Raw genomic sequence first — 26,590 nt, forward strand, 5'->3', positions numbered from 1 at the left:
AGAGAAGAACATCTCATATGTAACGGGTTCTGCCTTGGCTCCTAGGTTTGGTTTGGTTTGGGTCAAAATGTGATTGTCATTTGGGAGACCACTAAGAACCGATCCCCAGCAGAACCACTTCCATGTTGGGGAGGTGGAGATGACCGTGGCCACACTAACTATATAGGAATGGATGCTCCTACTAGTGGCTATAGGGTATATAGAATCACACTACGTTCATTAATGCTTCTGTATGACAATCCCTGGGAAAAGCACATGGCAGGGGATGTGGAGTGGGAATACTAGTGCCTGTGACACAGATACATCCTTCAGGTAGAGAGGAATATCCACTGTGTGATGTAAAACTCTCTAAAATATAGTAGGTTGTGTGCTGCTTTCTGTCAAATCTGGGACCTCCCAGACAAAGGCTTATAATCGCTGCTGTCCTATTGTTCAAGACAAATAGGATGAATAGTACCAACTACAACAAGATGTCCTCTTGCTAGCATGTCTTCTCTCCAATGACAAACTACCTTCACTGACTACATACAACCCACTTAACTACCATCATTGATCACCTCACAGAGATTGTCATCAGACAAGCGGATGAGTGTGGGAGGGACCTGAGTGGAGGGGTGCCAGGGGGCAGATGGGTCTGAGTGGAAGGAGGAGCAGGTTTAGGTCAAGGGGAGCAGGGAAAAGGCAAAGAGGGGAGAAGACACTGAGCAAAACACAAATGACACACAAAAGCAAAACTGCTTACAAAGTTTAAGGGAAATAGTAATACGTTGGTGTCAGTTTTTACAATGAGGGGAGGAGGTGACAGAAGTTGTCAAATACTGAGGGATTTGGGGCAATACTACAACAAAGACATAGAGAGATAGATAGAGAAGACATCCTCCACCTACCATTTAAAAGTAGAAACTCCTCTCTCGCTCTCTCTCTCCCCCTCCCTCTCTCTGTCTCTCCCCCCTCTCTCTCTCTCTCTCTCTCTCTCTCTCTCTCTCTCTCTCTCTCTCTCTCTACCCCCTCTCTCTCTCTCTCTCTCTCTCTCTCTCTCTCTCTCTCTCTCTCTCTCTCTCTCTCTCTCTCTCTCTCTCTCTCTCTCTCTCTCTCTCTCTCTCTCTCTCTCTCCCTCACTCTCTCTCTCCCTCTCTCTCTCTCTAAACGTCCCTATCTCCAACCCACGTCTGTCTGTGTGTGTGGGGGTTCAGCAAGACACTTCCATGGTGTGGCTGACCTGGCCCTCATTGCTGTCAGAGTGTGTAAAACCCCGGATACGAGAACTCTCAATTGAGCTGCCACTGGTGAGGGAGGCCGTCCGGGAGCGGGCCAGACGGGTCATACTGGCAGAGGGCACTGAGAGAAAGAGAGAGAGAGAGGAGGGGGGAGAGAGAGAGAGAGAGAGAGAGAGAGAGAGAGAGAGAGAGAGAGAGAGAGAGAGAGAGAGAGAGAGAGAGAGAGAGAGAGAGAGAGAGGGGGGAGAGAGAGAGAGAGAGAGAGAGAGGGAGGGGGAGAGAGAGAGAGGAGAAAGAGGGAGAGAGAGGGAGGGGGAGAGAGAGAGAGAGGGGAGAGAGAGAGAGAGAGAGGGGGATGGGAGAGAATGAGAGAGAGAGAGAGAGAGGGGGGTGGATGGATGGAGGGAGAGAGAGAGGGGTGGGAGAGAATGAGAGAAAGAGAAAGAGGGGGGTGGATGGATGGAAAGAGAAAGAAAGAGAGAGAAAGAAAGAACAAAAGTGGGGAAGACAATATTTGAATTTAAACAATGGCAAAGCTAAGTCAATATGAGCTAACCACTGGGAGAAATGGGACAACATGCCAATGTGTAAACTGAAAAGTAACACCTAAGCCGCTAGTGCGGCAAGGCAGCTAGCTGTAACAAACATTCCTGCTAGCTATGGATGCTTGAGAGTTTCTGTAAAGCCATCAACATGTGCCTGCAACTCTGCATGCAGACACATTCCCCCTGCTACAGTACAGCAGGACCATGCAATGGGACTGTGAGGAAAGTCTGAACGCTGCAGAGGAGTTGATCTCCGTCAGCTCCCCATCCTGCAAGCGTTATCCTGCTCCTGAACTTATCTGTGAAGATTTTGCAATTGTAGAGCTATGACCATTTTATTGCGTAGAAAACATGAACCTTGAGTAACAATTACCAAAAATCTTGGGAAGTAGCAGTTCCAACACATTGGGAGCTCTGTCTGAAGGTATGTTTTCCATTGAGGCACATAATCCCAGTGCACATGCTCATACATTTAGCTGCAGTAAAGGCAGGTACTTCAAAACATGCCTATTGGCTGTAATTCTCCATTTAAAATATGACAAGTTCTATCCTAGTCGTTTCCATGCTAATATTTCTAAAAAAGTTGCTTCACTTGGACACTACAATGTGCCAATGAGTGTTGAACACTGGATCATAAATAGCTGTATGCCATGCAAAGAGCAAGATAGGGAATGCAATGGCAGGGATGGGAAAAAAAGTAGCAATAGCATATTTTTCCTTAGGCTGAGGAAAAACACATTTAGAAAATAAATACAAAATGTAATAAAATCTTTAAGATTGCCAAAGACCAGAAATCAAGCGCTAAAACAAATAACATTTTTATAATAAGTCAAAAGGCAGATAGATATGTGATCATCATCACTGCACATGTAGGGGAAAAAGAGAGGAGGTCAGAGGTCAGAGGTGAACAGCAAACAGGAAGTACCTGGCCCACCACTCAACCTCCGATCCTTCACATACGCAACTGAGAGAAGTCAGGAAAACAGAGGGCAAGATTAACACAACAGGTCCCTGCAATAGACATCACATCACACCAAACCAAACAACATACTGTATTCACAACATATTCACAACAAAGTCAGAACACGATCTCCCATTCAGAACAACGCAACATACAGACAGTGTCTAAACAGAGGATTAAAACACACAAGGGGGATGAACAATGTATTTCTAAAGGTACAGTATGGAGAGATAAACTCAATCAAGGTAGTGATGCCTAGTTTCTGAGAGACCACAAACCCACACACACACAGTCTCATACACTCACTCATATGTGACAAAGGATTTGAATCTGGTTCTAGATACTTACTGTAGCCCATCCCCTGGAGGAAGTACTTGAATGCTTCGGACAGTTTTCCAGGCTATAAAACAACAAGGAGAATACTGTAAGAAACTTGACCTCCTTAGACTCTGTGAAACCCTGACCCCAGATGAGGTCAATGACCTCTGTGGAGTGCTGTGGTGAGTCCTATAGAGATAACCCTCTCATGGTGGCAGAACGTTTTATAAAAAAGGAACTTGAGGGTCGGTAGAGGGTTATAGGGAGGCACCATGTAGAGGTTGAGGGGCGTTTTAAAGAGGAAGTTAGGGGTCATCTGAGAGTTGTGTCAGAAGAGAAACTAGAGGAAGTAAAGGGGAAATGGAGGTGGAGCAGAGAGGAAGAAGTATTTGAATGTTAAATGAGAAGATGCAAAGAGCCATCTGAAGGCAGTGTTCTGACCTGTGTGAGCTGAGGGAGTCCACCAGAGTCAGCCATCTGAAGGTGAGAACAGGAACAGAACCATAGTTAGTCATATGCTAAATCTTTATTTCAAATGGTTTAAGAAACTACAGAATGTAAAATCCAATTAATTAACTAATTAATGAATGATTTGAATCAATAAAGACAATCCAATAACGAAGAATAATCTTCAACATTACTTTGCACTCATACCTTTAAGAAGGTGGTGTTGGTTGGGTCAAGTTTGGAATTGCATTCGACCTTGAGAAAAACAACAACATATTAAACGACGAGGGCCAAGCTGCTTGGATATTAATGTTCTCAGATTTAACAAAAAAATTGAAATCAATAGGATTTCAGGGATGTAGATGTTGTGAATGGAAGAGACGCTTGGAGGGAGGGAGGGATGACCCATATAATGCAGTCTGCTGCAGTGATGAGTCATTCCAACACATTTGAGGCTACGAAGTCACAGCCAGGGGTGTGTACAGATGTGCGCTGGCACACGCCCATCTCTCAGAACAATAACAAAGAAATGGAGAGATGGCTTTCTAGGTGAAAACAGGTCCCTGACCCTCTATCCTCTATCCTCTTTCTCCCTCTCCCTCTCCTCTCCCTCTCTCTCACTCAAGATGAAATGAGCAGCAGGGTTCTTCACATCAAATAGCATGAAATATTAAAGTGAACTCCATCTGTTTTTAATCTCTCTCTCTCTCTCTCTCTCTCTCTCTCTCTCTCTCTCCTCTCTCTCTCTCTCTGTTCTCTCCTGTGTCTCTCTCTCTCTCTCTCTCTCTCTCTCTCTCTCTCTCTCTCTCTCTCTCTCTCTCTCTCTCTCTCTCTCTCTCTCTCTCTCTCTCTCTCTCTCTCTCTCTCTCTCTCTCTCTCTCTCTCTCTCTCTCTCTCCCTCTCCAGATGAAATGAGCAGCAGGGTGCACCAAATAGCATCAAATATTAAAGTGACCTCCATCTGTCATATCTCTGTCTTCATATCTCTCTCTCACTCTCTCTCACCCCACCTCCTCCTTCTGTTTTTGGTATCCCACCCACCTTCCTGACCTTCCGCCCGCCCTCCCTCCCTAACTAACTCATTCTACTCCTCTCCCCTTCCCCTCCTCCCATCACTACATATTTCCTCAATTTACTGACCTACTTCTGTTTCTCTCAGTGAGGGCAAACATTTACCTCTCAGCATGCCAAGTGCAGCACAGAGCCACATAGAGGGAGGGGATTAAGGAGGGGCAGGCAGGGCGGGATATCATAAACAGCAGGGGAGGGTGCAGGAGGGTGAGGGAGATGAGACAGGGAGTGAGGGAGGTGGGACAGGGAGTGAGGGAGAGGAGACAGGGAGTGAGGGAGATGAGACAGGGAGTGAGGGAGATGAGACAGGGAGTGAGGGAGATGAGACAGGGAGTGAGGGAGATGAGACAGGGAGGGAGATGAGACAGGGAGTGAGGGAGGTGAGACAGGGAGTGAGGGAGATGAGACAGGGAGTGAGGGAGATGAGACAGGGAGTGAGGGAGGTGAGATAGGGAGTGAGGGAGATGAGACAGGAAGTGAGGGAGACGAGAAAGGGAGATGAGAGGAGATGAGACAGGGAGTGAGGGGAGATGAGACAGGGATTGAGGGGAGACAGAGACAGGGAGTGAGGGAGATGAGACAGGGAGTGAGGGAGATGAGACAGGGAGTGAGGGAGATGAGACAGGGAGTGAGGGAGAGGAGACAGGGAGTGAGGGAGGTGAGATAGGGAGTGAGGGAGATGAGACAGGGAGTGAGGGAGATGAGACAGGGAGTGAGGGAGATGAGACAGGGAGTGAGGGAGGTGAGATAGGGAGTGAGGGAGATGAGACAGGGAGTGAGGGAGATGAGACAGGGAGTGAGGGAGATGAGACAGGGAGTGAGGGAGATGAGACAGGGAGTGAGGGAGATGAGACAGGGAGTGAGGGAGATGAGACAGGGAGTGAGGGAGATGAGACAGGGAGTGAGGGAGATGAGACAGAGAGGGGAGGAAGTAGGTGGTAGAGAAGGAAGAGATAGAAATGGAGAGAAGGTGTAGAAGGAAGAGGACTCACCACTCCCTCCTCAGCTGGAGCGTTGTCACCAACAACCAGCATGACGGGGCACCTAGAAACACAGAGCACAGATCAGCAAACAACACAAACACATGTACACAAACAGTAAACATGGCACATCCTATGTATCCTGTTATGAATGATAAGGGTACTTAAACACTATTCGCCAATGACATGAAGGACCATGGAGAATTGTCTAGTGTAGTAGAGAGACTCACTTCAGGGTCTTGGCATTGATGATGGTCCCGGTGCGGTTCATCTCCAGATCCCTACGGCTGAGAAGGGGAAGAAAACTGTGGGACACACTGCTTACATTCTCTCACAGAATATAGAACTCTTCCCATCTGCCACACACACACAGTCTGAAGTTTGTGTTTGTGTGTTACCTGTTGTACATGTTCCAGAAGAGCTGCAGGTTGACCTGGTTGACAGTGTTGTTGATCTGTTGACGGTAACTCTGGACCAGCTCTGTGTTGTTCATCAGCTCCTCCTGTGCAACCATCAACTATTAACACAGGTACACTGAGAGACTGGTGTCTCTGAAAGGTTTATGAGGATAAAAAACCCCGTAGGCTAGTGTTGTTGTTGTATGCAGTACCATGTGTTGCCACAAACTGTTGTAGGTGGGTAATGATTTATCTGGACTGAGAGCTCACCTGGCTAAAGAGGTGGGGCAGCACAGTGTCTGGAAGAGCACTGGTGAAACCAGACAGCTGGAGAGAGAGAGAGAGAGAGAGAGAGAGAGAGAGAGAGAGAGAGAGAGAGAGAGAGAGAGAGAGAGAGAGAGAGAGAGAGAGAGGGAGAGAGAGAGAGAGAGAGAGAGAGAGGAGGGACAGAGACAGAGAAGAGACAGAGAAAGAGAGGAGGGAGGGAGGGAGGATGACAGAGAGATATTATTTCCTTGCACCCATTGCAACAAGAGCAGCCATTTTGATAGTTGGGATAAAATGGCTGTTTTAAAGGTAACTATGTTCACGTGTTTTCCACAGAGGTGCAGTGTCTGCTACCTTGCCAGTGGCCCAGTCGATCCAGCCCTTCCCGTTGGGGTCGATGTTGAGCAGCACCAGGCCCTCCACCAGGTCAGGGAAGATCAGCTGAGGACAGAGCAGAGCAGGGGTCTGTTATGTTAGATACACCTGGGATCATCAGGCAACATAAATATGAAATATATGGACAAGCAAAGAACAACAACAGGGAATAACTTACAGCAAATTTGGCCAGGATGTAGGCGCCTGCTCCAACTCCAATGCCCAAGATGCTCTTGAATCTGGAAAATTAGAATGGTTTGAATTACTTTAAAGGTTTATCAGTTGTATTAATTCATTCAAAGTTCAACTATACAGTCTTGTAAAAAAAAGGTGCAATCTAGAACTTAAAAGGGTTATTCTGCTGTCCCCATAGGAGAACCCTCTGAGTAACACTTTCTGGTTCCAGGTGGAACCCTTTTGGTTCCAGGTAGAACCCTTTTGAGTCCTCTGTGTAAAGGGTTCTACATGGAACCAAAAGGGTTCTCCTATGGGGACAGCAGAATAACCCTTTTGGAACCCTTTTTTCCAAGAGTGTATGGATGATGAATGTACTGTTTAGTAGGAGAGAAAGGAAGGGGAGGCCCACTCACCCAAAGTGCTGCACTACGCTGGGCAGCATGCCTGCCAGCTGGTCCATGGTGGGGTACTGGTACCTGTGGAGAGGTAAGGACCTTTAGTTAAACAGTGACATGGCAGAGAGAGACATCACTGTAGAAATGATTGTCTATATGCATATTCCAGTCAATACAATACAACAACGGAGGTGTAAGGAAACATGCATACTTGTGTGTGTCTGTGTGTCTAACGTGTGTGCATGTGAATGTGGAGGTACTATATATTACCCCTGTGGCATCTGAGAGGCTCCAATCTGCTGTCCAGGAGCATCCACATGACACACCACAAAGTGCTTGGTGATCTCCTGCATGTCCTCATTGTGGAAGAAGCTGTTGAAGCACAGCTTGTCTGTGGAGGGCAGAGACAGAGGGAGAGACAGAGAGGCGAAACACATGAAATGTGCACTAAAGAGAGAGAACCTTGAAGGTGGCCATCTGTGTCATTGACAGGGAGAATATATGTGACAGGTATGAAAGAATGGGCAATCAGGTTTCACTGGGACTCATTCCATCATCATCATCTGGATGCTTGAGAAGTCTTCCAGTAAGTCAGAGTAAATATAAACCAATCTATTTTGATATACTGCACTTAAACTGAGACATTTAACATTTATATAGTACCTCTTAAAATCTGCAACTGTATCAACAATTCTGATATCAACACCTCTGATATCAACAACTCTTATATCAACAACTCTTATATCAACAACTCTTATATCAACAACTCTGATATCAACAACTCTGATATCAACAACTCTGATATCAACAACTCTGATATCAACAACTCTGATATCAACCACTCTTATATCTTCAACTCTTATGTAAACAACTCTTCTCTCAACAACTCTGATACCAACAACTCTTCTCTCAACAACTCTGATACCAACAACTCTTCTCTCAACAACTCTGATACCAACAACTCTTCTCTCAACAACTCTGATACCAACAACTCTTCTCTCAACAACTCTGATACCAACAACTCTTCTCTCAACAACTCTGATACCAACAACTCTTCTCTCAACAACTCTGATACCAACAACTCTTCTCTCAACAACTCTGATACCAACAACTCTTCTCTCAACAACTCTGATACCAACAACTCTTCTCTCAACAACTCTGATACCAACAACTCTTCTCTCAACAACTCTGATACCAACAACTCTTCTCTCAACAACTCTGATACCAACAACTCTTCTCTCAACAACTCTTCTCTCAACAACTCTGTTTCCCCCCTCCCCCCACCGCTGATGTCCTTCTTGTCTTCTGTTTGTGGTGAGTCAGTCAAAAACAGCACTGTTCTACTCCATGGAGCTAAGAAGGTGATAAAAACACTGAGACATTCATGCCATCTCATCAAAAACCAACAAACATCATTACACAGGCTAATTAACCAATAACCGGACAGAAATTAAAAAGCTTAAATGTGATGAAGCTAATGTGTTCTGTGCTATTGAATTTACCTGGCAGCAATGGCAGCGAGGTGATTCTGATTCGCCCACACACAGTCAGCAATAGAAGACCACTAGTCTTCATCTTCCACACGCGTATTGTCTCCCTGTGGAAACTTGACCCATCTCCTCCCCAACACCGCAGAAGGACACAGTACAGGAGCAACAGAGCCATATATAGGCCAGTGTCTCCTCTATTCTGTCTCCTTCTCTCCTCTGCCCCCCTGTGTCTGTGTAGACTGAGTCAGGCTGCAGCGTTGTGGTTCCTGGCAGTGCATACTAATACCCCAGCTGCAGCTGCAGAGGGAAGGAGGCATGCAGTAGAGCAGCTGATCTACAGCGCCGCAATGCTGATTATCCCCCAACAACAACCCCACCCTGCCTGCCTTCCTGCCCGCCCTCCCTCCCCTCGCTTTAACACTGTATGGGATGTATGGGATAGGGATGTTTTTCTGACCTACATTTCTCCCTCTCCCTCCCTTTCTGTTGCTCTTTCTCTTTTTCTCTCTCCATCATCCTTTAATTATCCAATCCTTTATTGAATTATGGACCACTCTGACAGACAGTGTTATCTTGTGGAATGCAGGTTGTGTTGGCAATTTCAATAGACACACTGGATCTTTTGTGGGAACGTATTTCAAATTGCAGTTAGCTGGTAATGTCATTTTGTTGTAATGTAGAAGAAATATTGTGTTTACTGCAGCAATATTGAAAAGTCGTCCCCATCCACCAATTAGAGGAGCAAACGAGCAGGCTCTGTGGGGAGGTAGTAACAGACATTTTGGGTAAAGTGTCTGGCGTCTGATTGTAACATACTGTAGCTACACGCTCTGAGACCACCATCTGCGGGAGACATACAGCACGCACATGCACCTCCCTACAATTCCAAACCAACGCATCTCTGGTACACGTCCTCTATTCATTTCAATGTGTTGATTGTTGGAGAAATTGCTTGAGCTTTTCACTTTGAAAAGTAAGAATGCCAATGGTCCAATATTCTAGAACACTGCTGTGCGTACGCATACTCGTTTGGTACAGTACAGAGAGAGATTCATACTGTCTGTCTGCAATCTGCAGTGGGCTGGCTGGATGGCTGTCAGGGAATGATATAGCTCCCAGAATGGAGTCCCATTATCACCTCAGATAACAGGCTGACAGCTCCACTGATATCTCTGCCAGGTCACACCATGAACAACACTCTGAGGAAGTGTGGAGTGACGCTTCCTGGAACCAGCTGCAGGTCACTGTCGTGTGACTGATGATGGTGCAACACAGACATGATCACGCACACATGGAGCACACCCACAAAACACACAGGCACACACACACACACACACACACACACACACACACACACACACACACACACACACACACACACACACACACACACACACACACACACACACACACACACACACACACACACACACACACACACACACACACACACACACACACACACACACACACACACACACACAGGTAGAGGGACAATGTGTACTCACGGTTAAGCCCAAAATGGAGCACACCCACAAAACATACACACACACACACAGATAGAGAGCCAATGTGTACTCACGGTTAAGCCCAACATCGTGGTAGGTGACGATGGCAGGCTTGTTTCCTTTGGGTGCACCACGGATCACCACATGAAGCATCCCATAAGGAGTCTCAATGTCATGTTCCTGAAACATACAAATGCTTATTTCTAATGGGAATGTATAGATTTACACTCACAGAGACATACTGTACCTTCAGACATACAATCTTGGGTTCACTGATGAGCATAGAGAGTTACTATCACCCAATAACTATGACTGATATAATAGGCTGCATACCCAACTGTCTGCCTCTGATCAACATAAAAGCTTTATGGATTCACATGGGAATGCTGATAGAGGTGACTGACAACACAGTGTATATAGAGTACTGCAAAGACATGTGTAGTGAAACGTCCAAAATGGCATCCTATTCCCTATATACCTTTGACAAGATCTCTATGGGCCCTGGTCAGAAGTAGTAGTAGTAGCACTAAATAAGGAATAGGGTGCCATTATGGATGCAGACATAGTCTGTCATGGAAAGTGCACCCTAACCACGCAACATTCTGGCACCCAATATATCTGACAGTATTCTGCAGTGAAGCTATACATTTGCAGGTTCTGCAGTACAGTTAATCACCTGTTGTCTCTTTTGTCTTTGTTGAACATGAATTGCTTACGTGAACGATTGACAGGTACAATGTAGGTCAACAAGGTCATATCGGGCGCTAAAGATTATGCGACACACGACTGCAGTATGATAGGGGTTGATAGAATGGGTAAAAATGATTTGGTATTTTCTGTATGGCTGCCTGTCTGAAATATCATAGACAAAGACCACCTCGGTGGGGAACAATAGACTGCAGGTAAAAACAGCGCCTGTATCACATACTGCAAACACTCCCTCCATCCCTTCCTCTCTCAGTCCCTTCCATGCTCCCTTTCTCTCTCACTCATCTTCCTCTCTCGCTCACTTCTTCTCTCAGTCCCTCTCTCTCATCTTCCTCTCTCACTCCCTTCCTTCTGGCTCCCAAGGTCAGAGAGACGTTTGTCCTAGTACAGAATAATTAGGCAACTCACAAGACTTACAGGCATCTCAGATACACACTCACTCTCAGGTCTATTTCCCTGTTTAGACATGCATGTGTGGCAGAATGCATTATTGTTTGTCGCAGCATTAGTGTGTCAGCTTGTCTCCACGAAGACTCATACATTACATGACTGATCATTAGAGGAACACAATTACAGTACAACAACCATTGCAGTATGCATGAGTACCCCGTACATTCAATTAGTTCATAAAACATTACATATAAGCACAACTAAAGAACTAATATTTCAACATGAATCTTTTACAGATGATCTTATCCAATGCACAATTATTCCAGAGTATTACAACAGCAGGGTACATCATAGATGTAGCTAGTTATTTTGATAAGGTATTAACATGATATGAGAAGATGAATAAGGTAATAGGTGGGTGTGTATGTGCATGACATACATATCCATGAACAAAGGTGTTTATAAATGAGACATACTATGGTAGTGGATTCACTTCCCCTTCATCAAAATATCCTCACTCTATCAATCAAAATATGGCGAGTCATCCACACGCCGGCAGAAACATTGAACACACTCAAGCAGTCACACAGTATAAACCTGTAGATACATTATACTGTCACTCACCCCGTCCCAGCATTCAGGCATGGTGCCTCAGTAAGCGTGCTCAGTGGTGGAGGAGAAAGAGGAGGAAGAATGGCAGGAGGAGGAGGAGGAGGAGCAGCCAGTGGAGACGAGACAGACAGACAGACAAACAGACAGAGCCAGTCCTCTCCTGTAGTGGGACTAGGTCCTGGCTTTAGAGCAGAGCCTGCTGGGCGATTCTGCTGGTGGTCTCTTTGTCTCGTCTTGTCTTGTCTCGTCTAGCCTCGTACTGCTATGGGGCTGAGCGCTGCAGTGCTGTGCCCCCTCTCTTCCCCCGACACCTTATAAACCCCACCATGAGGGCGTGCCGAACTCAAGCCTATTCGCTACCAGTGCTGCCTCTCTGCACATGATTGGTTGGCTGCTCTGTCAGTCACAGCAGAGAACTCTGCTCTTGTTTTGCTCTCTCATCAGCACCATTGCTCTGTTTCAGGAGAAGATGGCTTATCTCCCTCTCTCTTTCGCTCCCTCATTGACCCTGTCCTCCCTGTCTCCTTTCCTTTCCCATCCCTCTTATCGCTCCTTAACAGTCATGGGCGGTGATGCATAAACAAATGCTTGACATGCAGTGAGATTTATTTTTACATAGAAAAATTCAACAGAGAACAGTGACGTGTCTTTCTGTCTCTGTGCAGCAGCTGCCATCAATGCCTCTGTGTAATGGGACATTGATGGGACAGTAAGTGGCCATAGGTCACCAGTAGAGCGGAGCAGAGTACTGTATGTGCGTGCGTCTACTCAGAAAGCAGGGGATAATGGAACAGTGCTGACTACAGATCAGTATGGCAGCAGTGGCTCTCTCTGCTGTAGGTTACATTTATTCACACCAGCAGCCATTGTCCATATTCTCCACAACATCCATTTGTTCTTTCTCTCGTCGGTCTCCGCCTTTCCTGTGTACAGAGAACTTAGCAAGCTGACTCAACTGGAAACTCTCCATGTCTCTTTCTAGCTCGGTCCCCCTTTTCTGCGGAAGAGAGGGATTAACCCACTCCCCGGCTGACTCAACATTTCCAGTCTTCATTAAATACACAACCTCGTTCTCTCACCCATAATCATATGCACTGTCATCACACACACATGCAAGGACACCCTCAGAAAAACACACATACAAACATTTACAACAGCACCTAGATCTTCTGCACAGATTATGTCAGACTTGGGCCCTGACAGGAAATGGTGTTCCAAAAAAAGATCCAGTTGCCAGGAACACAAATTCAATTTCCATCTAGACAACCGTTGCCCAAGAGCACACAAAAAGCCATACAGACCTCGGCCTGAACATCAGCACCACAGGTAACTTCCACAAAGCTGTGAAAGATCTGAGAGACAAGGCAAGAAGGGCTCTACGCCATTAAAAGGAACATAAAATTTGACATCCCAATTAGGATCTAGCTAAAAAATACTTGAATCAGTTATAGAACCCATTGCCGTTTATGGTTGTGAGGTCTGTGGCCGTGTCACGCCTTGGTCATTGTATTTTGTGTTTTCGTTATATATTTGGTCAGGCCAGGGTGTGACATGGGTTTATGTTGTTGTATTTTCGTATTGGGGTTTTTGTATTATTGGGATTACGGCTGAGTAGGGGTGTTGTATAGGCTTGGCTGCCTGAGGCGGTTCTCAATCAGAGTCAGGTGATTCTCGTTGTCTCTGATTGGGAACCGTATTTAGGTAGCCTGGTTTCTCTGTGTATTTGGTGGGTGATTGTTCCTGTCTCTGTGTAGTTTCACCAGATAGGCTGTAATTAGGTTTCACGTTCCGTTTGTTGTTTTGCTTTTGTTTAGTTATTTCATGTATCGCTTTTTTCCTTCATTAAAGACATGAGTAACCACCACGCTGCATTTCGGTCCGACTCTCTTTCGACAAACGAAGAACGCCGCTCACCAACGTATAATTCACAAAATGGTACAAACAAAGACCTGGCTCTCAAGAGAAGACAGGCTATGTGCACACTGCCCACAAAATGAGGTGGAAACTGAGCTGCACTTCCTAACCTCCTGTCAAATGTATGACCATATTAGAGACATATTTCCCTCAGATTACACAGACCCACAAAGAATTTGAAAAAAAATCTAAATTTGACAAACTCCCATATCTATTAGGTGAAATACCATAGTGTGCCATCACAGCAGCAATATTTGTGACCTGTTGCCACACGAAAACGGCAACCGGTGAAGAACAAACCACAAGAAAAGGGCACCCATTGAAGAACAAACCACAAGAAAAGGGCAACCGGTGAAGAACAAACCACAAGAAAAGGGCGCCCATTGAAGAACAAACCACAAGAAAAGGGCAACCGGTGAAGAACAAACCACAAGAAAAGGGCAACCGGTGAAGAACAAACCACAAGAAAAGGGCAACCTGTGAAGAACAAACCACAAGAAAAGGGCGCCCATTGAAGAACAAAAAGGGCGCCCATTGAAGAACAAACCACAAGAAAAGGGCAACCGGTGAAGAACAAACCACAAGAAAAGGGCAACCGGTGAAGAACAAACCACAAGAAAAGGGCAATCGGTGAAGAACAAACCACAAGAAAAGGGCGCCCATTGAAGAACAAACCACAAGAAAAGGGCGCCCATTGAAGAACAAACCACAAGAAAAGGGCGCCCATTGAAGAACAAACCACAAGAAAAGGGCGCCCATTGAAGAACAAACCACAAGAAAAGGGCAACCGGTGAAGAACAAACCACAAGAAAAGGGCGCCCATTGAAGAACAAACCACAAGAAAAGGGCAACCGGTGAAGAACAAACCACAAGAAAAGGGCGCCCATTGAAGAACAAACCACAAGAAAAGGGCAACCGGTGAAGAACAAACCACAAGAAAAGGGCACCCATTGAAGAACAAACCACAAGAAAAGGGCAACCAGTGAAGAACAAACCACAAGAAAAGGGCAACCGGTGAAGAACAAACCACAAGAAAAGGGCGCCCATTGAAGAACAAACCACAAGAAAAGGGCGCCCATTGAAGAACAAACCACAAGAAAAGGGCAACCGGTGAAGAACAAACCACAAGAAAAGGGCAACCGGTGAAGAACAAACCACAAGAAAAGGGCAACCGGTGAAGAACAAACCACAAGAAAAGGGCGCCCATTGAAGAACAAACCACAAGAAAAGGGCGCCCATTGAAGAACAAACCACAAGAAAAGGGCGCCCATTGAAGAACAAACCACAAGAAAAGGGCGCCCATTGAAGAACAAACCACAAGAAAAGGGCGCCCATTGAAGAACAAACCACAAGAAAAGGGCGCCCAGTGAAGAACAAACCACAAGAAAAGGGCGCCCATTGAAGAACAAACCACAAGAAAAGGGCGCCCATTGAAGAACAAACCCATATTAATGTTTATTTATTTTCCCTTTTGTACTTTAACTATATCCACATAGTTACAACACTGTACATAGCCATAATATGACATTTGAAATGTCTTTATTCCTTTGAAACTTTTGTGAGTAATGTTTACTGTAAATTTTCGATTGTTTATTTCACTTTTGTTTATTATCAATTTCACTTGCTTTGAAATGAACTGAGTTGAGAGGGTGAGAGAGGGGGAAAGAGGGGGGCAGAGGGGGAGGTGAGAGAGGGGGGAGGTGACACTGGAGGTATCAGACAGAGGGGAGAAAGGATTAGTCATGTCTCTGATTTCATCGCTACGTGGATTCATGTTAAAATAGACTCTGAGCATCACGGTACAGAAATCAACTTCTAAGGACTTCAAAACTACTGTGGTTCTGCACTGTGTGAGAGCTGCTGTGTGATAGTGAATGATTCCATCAGTATGTAGTCGTCCCAACTCATATTAGTCCCAACTCATATTAGTCCCAACTCATATTAGTCCCAACTCATATTAGTCCCAACTCATATTAGGCTCTGCCACTTCTCCTTCTCCCCATCTTCTTCCCTCTTCTCCTCCCAATGAGTCACGATGATTACATGGGTGAGTGTAGAGCACAGGAGGTTGGTGGCACCTTAATTGGGGAGGACTGGCTAGTGGTGAGGAGCGGAAGTTGTGCAATGGTATCAAATAGTTTAAACACATGGTTTCCAGGTGTCTGATGCCATTTTATTTGCTGCGTTGTGGTCATTATTATGAGCCGTTTCCCCCTCAGCAGCCTCCTGTGATGGACAGTAATAACAACAACCAGAGAAGGATAGAGAGACAAAGAGAGTACGGTACTTTGAAAATATAGAATACCGTTTCAGTACCTTCCAGTCTCCAATGGGCATCAGGGTCTCACAGTTCTCCTAGAGAGAGAGAGAGAGAGAGAGAGAGAGAGAGAGAGAGAGAGAGAGAGAGAACAGAAACACAATGTCAACTGGCGCTCATTATGACACAGTCACTCTGGTTAAACCTATGAGACGCCACAGGGCTGAGAAGGCTGTTCGAGATGAAGGGATGGATCCAGAGAGTAACATAGATAGATGCTGTGTGGGTCCAAACAAAACAGACAGTAGTTAGAGAGCAGGAAAGAGAAGGCTCAGGGAAAGGAGAGACAGAAAGATGCCTTTCCCTGCCCGAAGAGTCAAACCAGAACCCTAGCATTCCCCTAGACGTCAGTGCAACAAGAAGGACATGCTCTATAGAGGTTAAATACTGCATATAGAGGTTATATGAAGAGGTTATATCTATAGAGGTTATATATAGAGGTTATATCCCTTTCTAGGGAGTTTTTCCTAGCCACCGTGCTTCTACACCTGCATTGCTTGCTGTTTGGGGTTTTAGGCTGAGTTCATGTACAGCACTTTGAGATATCAGCTGATGTACGAAGGCTATATAAATACATTTGATTTGATTTGATATCTATAGAGGTTATTAATAGAGGTTATATCTATGGAGGTTATATAGAGAGAGGTTATATATAGAGGTTATGTCTATTGAGGTTATGTCTATTGAGGTTATATCTATAGAGATAATATAGAGGTTATATCTATAGAGGTTATATCTATAGAGATAATATAAAGGTTATATCTATAGAGGTTATATCTAGAGAGGTTATATATATATAGAGAGGTTATATCTATAGAGGTTATATCTATTGCATTTATATCTATAGAGATAATATAGAGGTTATATCTAGAGAGGTTATATCTAGAGAGGTTATATATATAGAGGTTATATCAATAGAGGTTATATACAGAGAGGTTATATCTATAGAGGTTATATCTATAGAAGTCATATATATATATATATATATATAGACAATATATAGAGGTTTTATCTATAGAGGTTATATATAGAGGTTATATCTACAGAGGATATATCTATATATAGAGAGATTATATCTATAGATGTTAAATATAAGTTATATCTATAGAGGTTATATCTGCAGAGGTTATATCTATATATATAGAGGTTATATCAATAGAGGTTATAAATAAAGGTTATGTCTATAGCGGTTATATCTATATATATAGAGGTTATATCTACAGAGGTTATATCTATAGCGGTTATATGTATATATATAGAGGTTATATCTACAGAGGTTATATATAGGTTATACCTATAGAGATTATATATAGAGGTTATAAATAGAGGTTATATCTATAGAGGTTAAATCTCTCTATATATATAGGTTATACCTATAGAGGTTATATCTATAGAGATTATATCAATAGAGGTTATAAATAGAGGTTATATCTATAGAGGTTATATCTAGAGAGGTTATACACTGTATATAGGTTAAATCTGTAGGGATTGTATCTATACAGGTTATATCTACAGGGGAATATCTATATATAGAGAGATGATATCTACAGAGGTTATATATAGGTTATATCTATAGAGGTTATATCTATATATATATATATATATATAGAGAGGTTATATCAATAAAGGTTATAAATAGAGGTTATATCTATATATATAGAGGTTATATATATAGCAGTTATATCTATATATATAGAGGTTATACATACAGAGGTTATATATATATAGGTTATATCTATAGAGGTTATATATAGGTTATAAATAGAGGTTATATCTATAGAGGTTAAATCTATATTTATATAGGTTATCATAGAGGTTATATCTATAGAGGTTATATCTATAGAAGTTATATATGGAGAGACAATATATAGAGGCTATATCTATAGAGGTTATGTCTATAGAGGTTATGTCTATAGAGGTTATATATGGAGAGACAATATATAGAGGTTATATCTATAGAGGTTATATATAGAGGTTATGTCTATAGAGGTTATATCTATAGAGGTTATATATAGAGGTTATGTCTATAGAGGTTATATCTATAGAGATTATATATAGATAGGTTATATCTATATAGATTAAACATATAGAGGCTATATCTACAGAGGTTAAAGCTATATATAGAGAGGTTATATCTAGAGAGACAATATATAGAGGCTATATCTATACAGGTTATAAATAGAGGTTATATCTATAGAGGTTAAATCTATATATATATAGGTTATATATATAGGTTATATCTATAGAGGTTATATCTATAGAGGTTAAACCTATATATAGAGAGGTTATATCAATATAGGTTATAAATAGAGGTTATATCTATAGAGGTTATATCTAGAGAGGTTATATATATAGGTTAAATCTGTAGAGATTATATCTATAGAGGTTATATCTACTGGGGATATATCTATATATAGAGAGATTATATCTACAGAGGTTATATATAGGTTATATCTATAGAGGTTATATCTACAGAGGTTATATCTATATATATATATAGAGGTTATGTCACATTTTATCAAGGTGGGTGGAATCAGGCGCAGAGAGCAGGTTTCAGATATTTGACAGTTTATTCTCCGGTGCACAAAAAACACAGTCAACCCAACACACAGGGTGAATAATCCATCACAGGATCAAAAATAGACCGGAGAATAAAACACAAGCACTACACCAAATGACATGAATACAAAAACAATCCCGCACAAAACAAGGGCGGGACAACCTACTATATATAAGGACGCTAATTAAACTAAAATACACACAGGTGAAACTAATAAGACAAAACCAACAGACAAAGGAAAAAGGGATCGGTAGTGGCTAGTAGGACGGTGACGACGATCGCCGAGCACCGCCCGAACAGGCAGGAGAGCCAACTTCAGCGGAAGTCGTGACAGGTTATATCAATAGAGGTTATATCAATAGAGGTTATAAGTAGAGGTTATATCAATAGAGGTTATAAGTAGAGGTTATATCAATAGAGGTTATAAGTAGAGGTTATATCTATAGAGGTTATAAGTAGAGGTTATATCTACAGAGGTTATATCTATAGATATAACCTCTATATATAATCTCTATAGATATAACATGTATATATAACCTCTGTAGATATAATCTCTCTATATATAGATATATCCCCTGTAGATATAACCTCTATATATAATCTCTATAGATATAATCTCTCTATATATAGATATATCCCCTGTAGATATAACCTCTATATATAATCTCTATAGATATAACATGTATATATAATCTCTATAGATATAATCTCTCTATATATAGATATATCCCCTGTAGATATAACCTCTATATATAATCTCTATAGATATAACATGTATATATAACCTCTGTAGATATAATCTCTCTATATATAGATATTTCCCCTGTAGATATAACCTCTATATATAATCTCTATAGATATAACATGTATATATAACCTCTGTATATATAACCTCTGTAGATATAATCTCTCTATATATAGATATATCCCCTGTAGATATAACCTCTATATATAATCTCTATAGATATAACATGTATATATAACCTCTGTAGATATAATCTCTCTATATATAGATATATCCCCTGTAGATATAACCTCTATATATAATCTCTATAGATATAATCTCTCTATATATAGATATATCCCCTGTAGATATAACCTCTATATATAATCTCTATAGATATAACATGTATATATAACCTCTGTAGATATAATCTCTCTATATATAGATATATCCCCTGTAGATATAACCTCTATATATAATCTCTATAGATATAACATGTATATATAACCTCTGTAGATATAATCTCTCTATATATAGATATATCCCCTGTAGATATAACTCTATATATAATCTCTATAGATATAACATGTATATATAACCTCTGTAGATATAATCTCTCTATATATAGATATATCCCCTGTAGATATAACCTCTATATATAATCTCTATAGATATAACATGTATATATAACCTCTGTAGATATAATCTCTCTATATATAGATATATCCCCTGTAGATATAACCTCTATATATAATCTCTATAGATATAACATGTATATATAACCTCTGTAGATATAATCTCTCTATATATAGATATATCCCCTGTAGATATAACCTCTATATATAATCTCTATAGATATAATCTCTCTATATATAGATATATCCCCTGTAGATATAACCTCTATATATAATCTCTATAGATATAACATGTATATATAACCTCTGTATATATAATCTCTCTATATATAGATATATCCCCTATACATATAACCTCTATATATAACCTCTGTAGATATAATCTCTCTATATATAGATATATCCCCTGTAGATATAACCTCTATATATAATCTCTATATATAATCTCTATAGATATAATCTCTCTATATATAGATATATCCCCTGTAGATATAACCTCTATATATATACTATCTACAGATTTAACCTATATATATATATAACCTCTCTAGATATTATATATAGAGGATATAAATAGAGGTTATATCTATAGAGGTTAAAGATATATATATAGAGGTTATATATATAGGTTATATAGAAATGATTTATATATAGAGGTTATGTATATATAGAGGTTATATCTATAGAGGTTATATTTAGAGATTCTGTATATAGAGGTTATATACAGAGGCTATATCTATAGAGGTTATATATACAGGTTTTGTATATAGAGGTTATATATAGAGGGTATTTATATATAGAGATTATATCTATAGAGGTTATGTATATAGAGGTTATGTACATAGAGGTTATGTATATAGAGGTTATATCTATAGAGGTTTTGTATATAGAGGTTATATATATAGAGGTTATGTATACAGAGGTTATATCTATAGAGGTTATGTATATAGAGGTTATGTACATAGAGGTTATGTATATAGAGGTTATATCTATAGAGGTTTTGTATATAGAGGTTATATATATAGAGGTTATGTATATAGAGGTTATATATATAGATGTTATGTATATAGAGGTTATGTACATATAGGTTATGTATATAGAGGTTATATCTATAGAGGTTATATATACAGGTTTTGTATATAGAGGTTATATATAGAGGGTATTTATATATAGAGATTATATCTATAGAGGTTATGTATATAGAGGTTATGTACATAGAGGTTATGTATATAGAGGTTATATCTATAGAGGTTTTGTATATAGAGGTTATATATATAGAGGTTATGTATACAGAGGTTATATCTATAGAGGTTATGTATATAGAGGTTATGTACATAGAGGTTATGTATATAGAGGTTATATCTATAGAGGTTTTGTATATAGAGGTTATATATATAGAGGTTATGTATATAGAGGTTATATATATAGATGTTATGTATATAGAGGTTATGTACATATAGGTTATGTATATAGAGGTTATATCTATAGAGGTTTTGTATATAGAGGTTATATATATAGGGGTTATGTATATAGAGGTCATTTATATATAGAGGTTATATCTATAGAGGTTATGTATATAGAGGTTATGTACATAGAGGTTATGTATATAGAGGTTATATGTATAGAGGTTTTGTATATAGAGGTTATATATATAGAGGTTATGTATATAGAGGTTATATATATAGAGGTTATGTATATAAAGGTTATGTACATATAGGTTATGTATATAGAGGTTATATCTATAGAGGTTTTGTATATAGAGGTTATATATATAGGGGTTATGTATATAGAGGTCATTTATATATAGAGGTTATATCTATAGAGGTTATGTATATAGAGGTTATGTACATAGAGGTTATGTATATAGAGGTTATATCTATAGAGGTGTTGTATATAGAGGTTATATCTAGAGAGGTTATAGGTATAGAGGTTATATCTATAGAGGTTATGTATATAGAGGTTATGTACATAGAGGTTATGTATATAGAGGTTATATCTATAGAGGTTTTGTATATAGAGGTTATATATATAGAGGTTATGTATATAGAGGTTATGTATATAGAGGTTATTTATATAGAGAGGGTATATCTATGGAGGTTATATCTATAGAGGTAATTTATATATAGAGGTTATATCTATAGAGGTTATATCTATAGAGGTTATATATAGAGGTTATATATATTGAGGTTATATATATTGAGAGGTTATATATAAGTGTTATATGTAAAGGTTATAAGGTTATATGTAGAGGTTATAAATAGAGAGGATATATAGAGAGAAGTTATATATATATATATAGAGGTTATATATAGAGAGGTTGTATATAACAGAGAGATGATATATATAGGGTATACTGTAGTTGAATCAGAACAAGCATCATTAGAGTGGTTTAAGAAAAAAAGTCCCCTAACCCTTAGAGATCCTGAAGGTGCAATCCTAGTGCATTCATATACAGTGGTTTCAGGAAACAAAAGGATTATACATAAAAACACAGATGAGGTGAAAAAAGAAGAAAGTTGTCACATGGTTGCATTATTATCAGAACACTTCAGCAGTCCATTGATAGAGGGTGATGCCATTAAGATCAGAGACACGACTAGAGAGAATCGGTATGTCATGCACTTGTTCTTAGAGAGACAGCAGGTTAAGTGCTTCAGTGGGGCGGTCGGACCAGCAGGTGTCACTCTTGTCCTCTGGAACCCAGATGTGACTGCAGTAGCACAGCATGGTGGGGGAGGGAGCTGTGGCACTGTGCTGGTGGTGGCTGGATGCATGTTGTTCTTAAGGAAGTTGAACATTTCTCTATATGAAATGATCCTGTGTGATTATCTGGAAGTTTGACACCCTGCTGATTCTATTACTATTGGCTGTAGGCCTCCATATTTATGTGACTCAGCATGTGTTGCAGGTGAGGATAAGCTATGTAAAGGAGCAACCAACAGCACAGCTGAAGGAATCCGAGATTTGGTGCCCCACTGGGCGAGGGGACCTGTCCCCCTGCAGGGCGTGTTCTGGGTGTGTAATTATGCACCCACTGGACTGAGCCAGTGCCGCCTGATCACATGCCATTGTTGTTGGGGGTGGCTTGAGGAAGAGGGGGCGGTGAGGGGTGCAGGGTTTGCACAGGAGAGTGCGTTCTTACACCACCCTTGGTCTCTCTGTGTCATAAACACAAACAGAGCTGTGTTACAATGACTGATCAGTCCACCTCAGAGGTCCAGATCGGGAGAGACCTGGAGGGGTGATGTTGGATCTTAATTTGAGCCAGTTTGCTACAGCAGGAAAATAATCCTGCAGCAGTAAAATAAACCTGCAGCAAAAGGAAATGTGATTTATTTTGTGGATTATAATTAATGGCCAATTTTTGTATGGTAATACATTTGAAGTTTAGGGCAAATCAAATATGACATTTTAAAGTGGAAAACCTTAAATACACTACACGTTTGCATTTCCTGTTGTGGAGGAACATTCTCATCAACAAAAGATATCAAATTAAGATACTACATCTGTCCCTAACAGAACTGGGAGGTCATGACCCACGTAGAGGAGGACAAGAGAGGCAAGGCTGTCTGGATAAGCTGCTGTCATGATGTCATCCTGATCAGATCAGAACACAGTCTTTTAAAGGAAACAACTGAATCTGGGTCACACATCCACTCCACATAGCTCTTTACTTCAATATGCACTGCAAGTCCTCATGGTTAATTACCACTACGTAATAATCAGCAATAATCAACATTGCTTTGATTAACACATTTTTACTTGTGTTTTAACGGCCACTGTCTTGATATTGTCTGAGTAATCAGTTTCTCCACTCTGTCAATCATTATCAAGAATGTCAGTGAAGTGTATAAATGACTGTGACATATCCTCTCAGACAGTTGGCATTTTAATCAATGTGATTAGCACTTCTTTTCTCGACTGATGCCACCTCTCTTCTGCTCCTCATGTTCAGTCACAGCATTCAAGAGTTTACTGAATGACTTATTATGCTAAGAGAAGTATACTGTTGCAGTCACTGGTTCTTGTAAGACCTTGCAGCCTCTCAACTCCCCCATCCTTTCACACTCCTAAATGTGAATATTAATGCAGCGTATGATGAATCCCTCCTACACAATTAAACACATTTTCTGTTTCCCACCCAGGACACACACAAATACACTATTATATCAACTACACACACTCGCACAAAGGCACAAAAATAAATGAGCATTCCAATGCATGCACGCACAAAATAACTAACAAAGGGCCTCCCGCAGTGGTTAAGGGCGCTGTACTGCAGCGCCAGCTGGGCCACCAGAGACTCTGGGTTCGCGCCCAGGCTCTGTCGTAACCGGCCGCAACCGGGAGGTCCTTGGGGCGATGCACAATTGGCCTAGCGTTGTCCGGGTTAGGGAGGGTTTGGCCAGTAGGGAAATCCTTGTCTCATCACGCACCAGCGACTCCTGTGGCAGGCTGGGCGCAGTGCGCGCTAACCAAGGTTGCCAGGTGCACGGTGTTTCCTCCGACACATTGGTGCGGCTGGCTTCCGGGTTGGATGGCGTTGTGTTAAGAAGCAGTGCGGCTTGGTTGGGTTGTGTATCGGAGGACGCATGACTTTCAACCTTCATCTCTCCCGAGCCCTTACGGGAGTTGTAGCGATGAGACAAGATAGTAGCTACTAAAAACAATTGGATACCACGAAATTGGGGAGAAAAAGGGGTAAAATTCAACAACAAAACAACAACAAAAAACTAACAAACAGACACACACACACACACACACACACACACACACACACACACACATAAAGAAAATGCTCACCATCTCAGTGTCTTGTCCTCTTTGTTCTTGCAGTAGGGGTTTCTCCTCAGTAAATTGCTGCTCCTTCATCCCAGCCATCCTGGAGAGCAACCTGCAATCACCATAGCAATGTGCACACCTGAGATTACATAGCCCACTTTGTTACTTTAGTAAAACCTCTTAAATCCATCCACCAACTCAAATCCCTGCAGCAAACCCCTATCATAAGGTTTCTTCCCCCAATAATTATCTACAATATATCAATCATGGTTTCTGTGGCTGGGCGAGTCCATTTTCTACTTTTTCCAATATAATTGATTCACCAGCCTCCCAATGCTTCCTTAGTCCCTTTAGGTTGGACATGTAAAGGGAGGTGCACGGATGCACAGTATCTGAATGGAGAATACATTCTGGTGTACATTAGAGAATACATTTTGGTGTACATTAGAGAATACATTCTGGTGTACATTAGAGAATACATTCTGGTGTACATTAGAGAATACATTCTGGTGTACATTAGAGAATACATTCTGGTGTACATTAGAGAATACATTCTGGTGTACATTAGAGAATACATTCTGGTGTACATTAGGGAATACATTCTGGTGTACATTAGAGAATACATTCTGGTGTACATTAGAGAATACATTCTGGTGTACATTAGAGAATACATTCTGGTGTACATTAGAGAATACATTCTGGTGTACATTAGAGAATACATTCTGGTGTACATTAGAGAATACATTCTGGTGTACATTAGATAATACATTCTGGTGTACATTAGGGAATACATTCTGGTGTACATTAGAGAATACATTCTGGTGTACATTAGAGAATACATTCTGGTGTACATTAGGGAATACATTCTGGTGTACATTAGAGAATACATTCTGGTGTACATTAGAGAATACATTCTGGTGTACATTAGAGAATACATTCTGTTGTACATTAGATAATACATTCTGGTGTACATTAGGGAATACATTCTGGTGTACATTAGAGAATACATTCTGGTGTACATTAGAGAATACATTCTGGTGTACATTAGAGAATACATTCTAGTGTACATTAGAGAATACATTCTGGTGTACATTAGAGAATACATTCTGGTGTACATTAGAGAATACATTCTGGTGTACATTAGAGAATACATTCTGGTGTACATTAGAGAATACATTCTGGTGTACATTAGAGAATACATTCTGGTGGAAAACAGATTTAACAGTAGTAGTCTGATCTCTTTGGGTCTCCAGTGGTTTCAGCTCATGGATTGGGTCATAGACTGTTGAAGACAGCAGGTCTGAGGACCCAGCCAGACAGTCAGACAGTGAGCTTCCCCATTAGGATATAATTCAACTCCAGCAGTGTGGCTGATGTCAGTGGACACAGAGGCACCGCTAAACCCATTTAGAACAGAGCAGAATGTAACCTTTATTTAACTAGGCAAGCCAGTTACAGTTTTTTACAATCACTTTGAAACTAATTTTGGAACCTTAATGTCATTTTTCAAAACTCTAGACACTTTTTCCAACTGCTTGGATACAATACACATACAGCAAAGATCATCTGTTCATTGAACTAAAATCACCTGTTCAAAATGACACAACTTAACATCAAAGTATTACCATTTCAAAATGCAATTCACACATTACATCTGAAATGACTGTCTATTCATTTCATTACAATGATTTAACTATCAATTGATACAACTGCTCAAAATGATAAGTAACTGTTGCATTACTCTTAATGCATAGTTTTATGGAAACTGACGAACAATATTCCATGTTAAGATGATGAAA

The 26,590-nt window shown here is 40.9% G+C and overlaps 1 protein-coding gene and 1 long non-coding RNA gene across 13 annotated transcripts in view; both read right to left on the reverse strand.

The window, feature by feature from the left end:
- Window positions 1–26,590, reverse strand: part of LOC118400859 (protein NDRG4-like) — a 37,205-nt gene that overhangs the window by 1,789 nt on the left and 8,826 nt on the right. For 3 of the 9 annotated variants that reach the window (XM_052475019.1, XM_052475027.1, XM_052475023.1), the window contains 16 exons: window positions 24,813–24,903; window positions 16,090–16,128; window positions 10,224–10,329; window positions 7,422–7,542; window positions 7,170–7,232; window positions 6,758–6,818; window positions 6,559–6,645; window positions 6,208–6,264; window positions 5,938–6,041; window positions 5,770–5,826; window positions 5,552–5,603; window positions 3,696–3,743; window positions 3,483–3,518; window positions 3,072–3,123; window positions 2,688–2,726; window positions 1,063–1,338 (listed from right to left, as the gene is read on the reverse strand). In XM_052475019.1, coding sequence (XP_052330979.1) covers window positions 1,190–1,338; window positions 2,688–2,726; window positions 3,072–3,123; window positions 3,483–3,518; window positions 3,696–3,743; window positions 5,552–5,603; window positions 5,770–5,826; window positions 5,938–6,041; window positions 6,208–6,264; window positions 6,559–6,645; window positions 6,758–6,818; window positions 7,170–7,232; window positions 7,422–7,542; window positions 10,224–10,329; window positions 16,090–16,128; window positions 24,813–24,903 — 1,162 coding nt within the window. In that variant the 3' untranslated portion in view covers window positions 1,063–1,189. Of the gene's footprint in view, window positions 1–1,062; window positions 1,339–2,687; window positions 2,727–3,071; window positions 3,124–3,482; window positions 3,519–3,695; window positions 3,744–5,551; window positions 5,604–5,769; window positions 5,827–5,937; window positions 6,042–6,207; window positions 6,265–6,558; window positions 6,646–6,757; window positions 6,819–7,169; window positions 7,233–7,421; window positions 7,543–8,653; window positions 8,813–10,223; window positions 10,330–11,871; window positions 12,155–16,089; window positions 16,129–24,812; window positions 24,904–26,590 lie in introns of those variants that run through there. The other 6 variants (XM_052475020.1, XM_052475022.1, XM_052475021.1 and 3 more) reach the window with 6 other exon arrangements.
- On the reverse strand, window positions 18,651–21,050 carry LOC127910626 (uncharacterized). Of its 4 annotated transcripts, none has more exons than XR_008075517.1 (4): window positions 20,378–21,050; window positions 19,974–20,313; window positions 19,395–19,882; window positions 18,651–19,302 (listed from the first exon to the last, which is right to left on the reverse strand). It is a non-coding gene; the product is annotated as an uncharacterized LOC127910626 (long non-coding RNA). The 4 variants fall into 4 exon arrangements; XR_008075519.1 differs by having other exon boundaries at window positions 19,974–20,208; window positions 20,273–21,050; XR_008075518.1 differs by having other exon boundaries at window positions 19,594–19,882; window positions 19,974–21,050.

This window comes from Oncorhynchus keta, chromosome 22 (genome assembly GCF_023373465.1).
Source record: "Oncorhynchus keta strain PuntledgeMale-10-30-2019 chromosome 22, Oket_V2, whole genome shotgun sequence".
NCBI classification, from domain to species: Eukaryota; Metazoa; Chordata; class Actinopteri; order Salmoniformes; family Salmonidae; genus Oncorhynchus; species Oncorhynchus keta.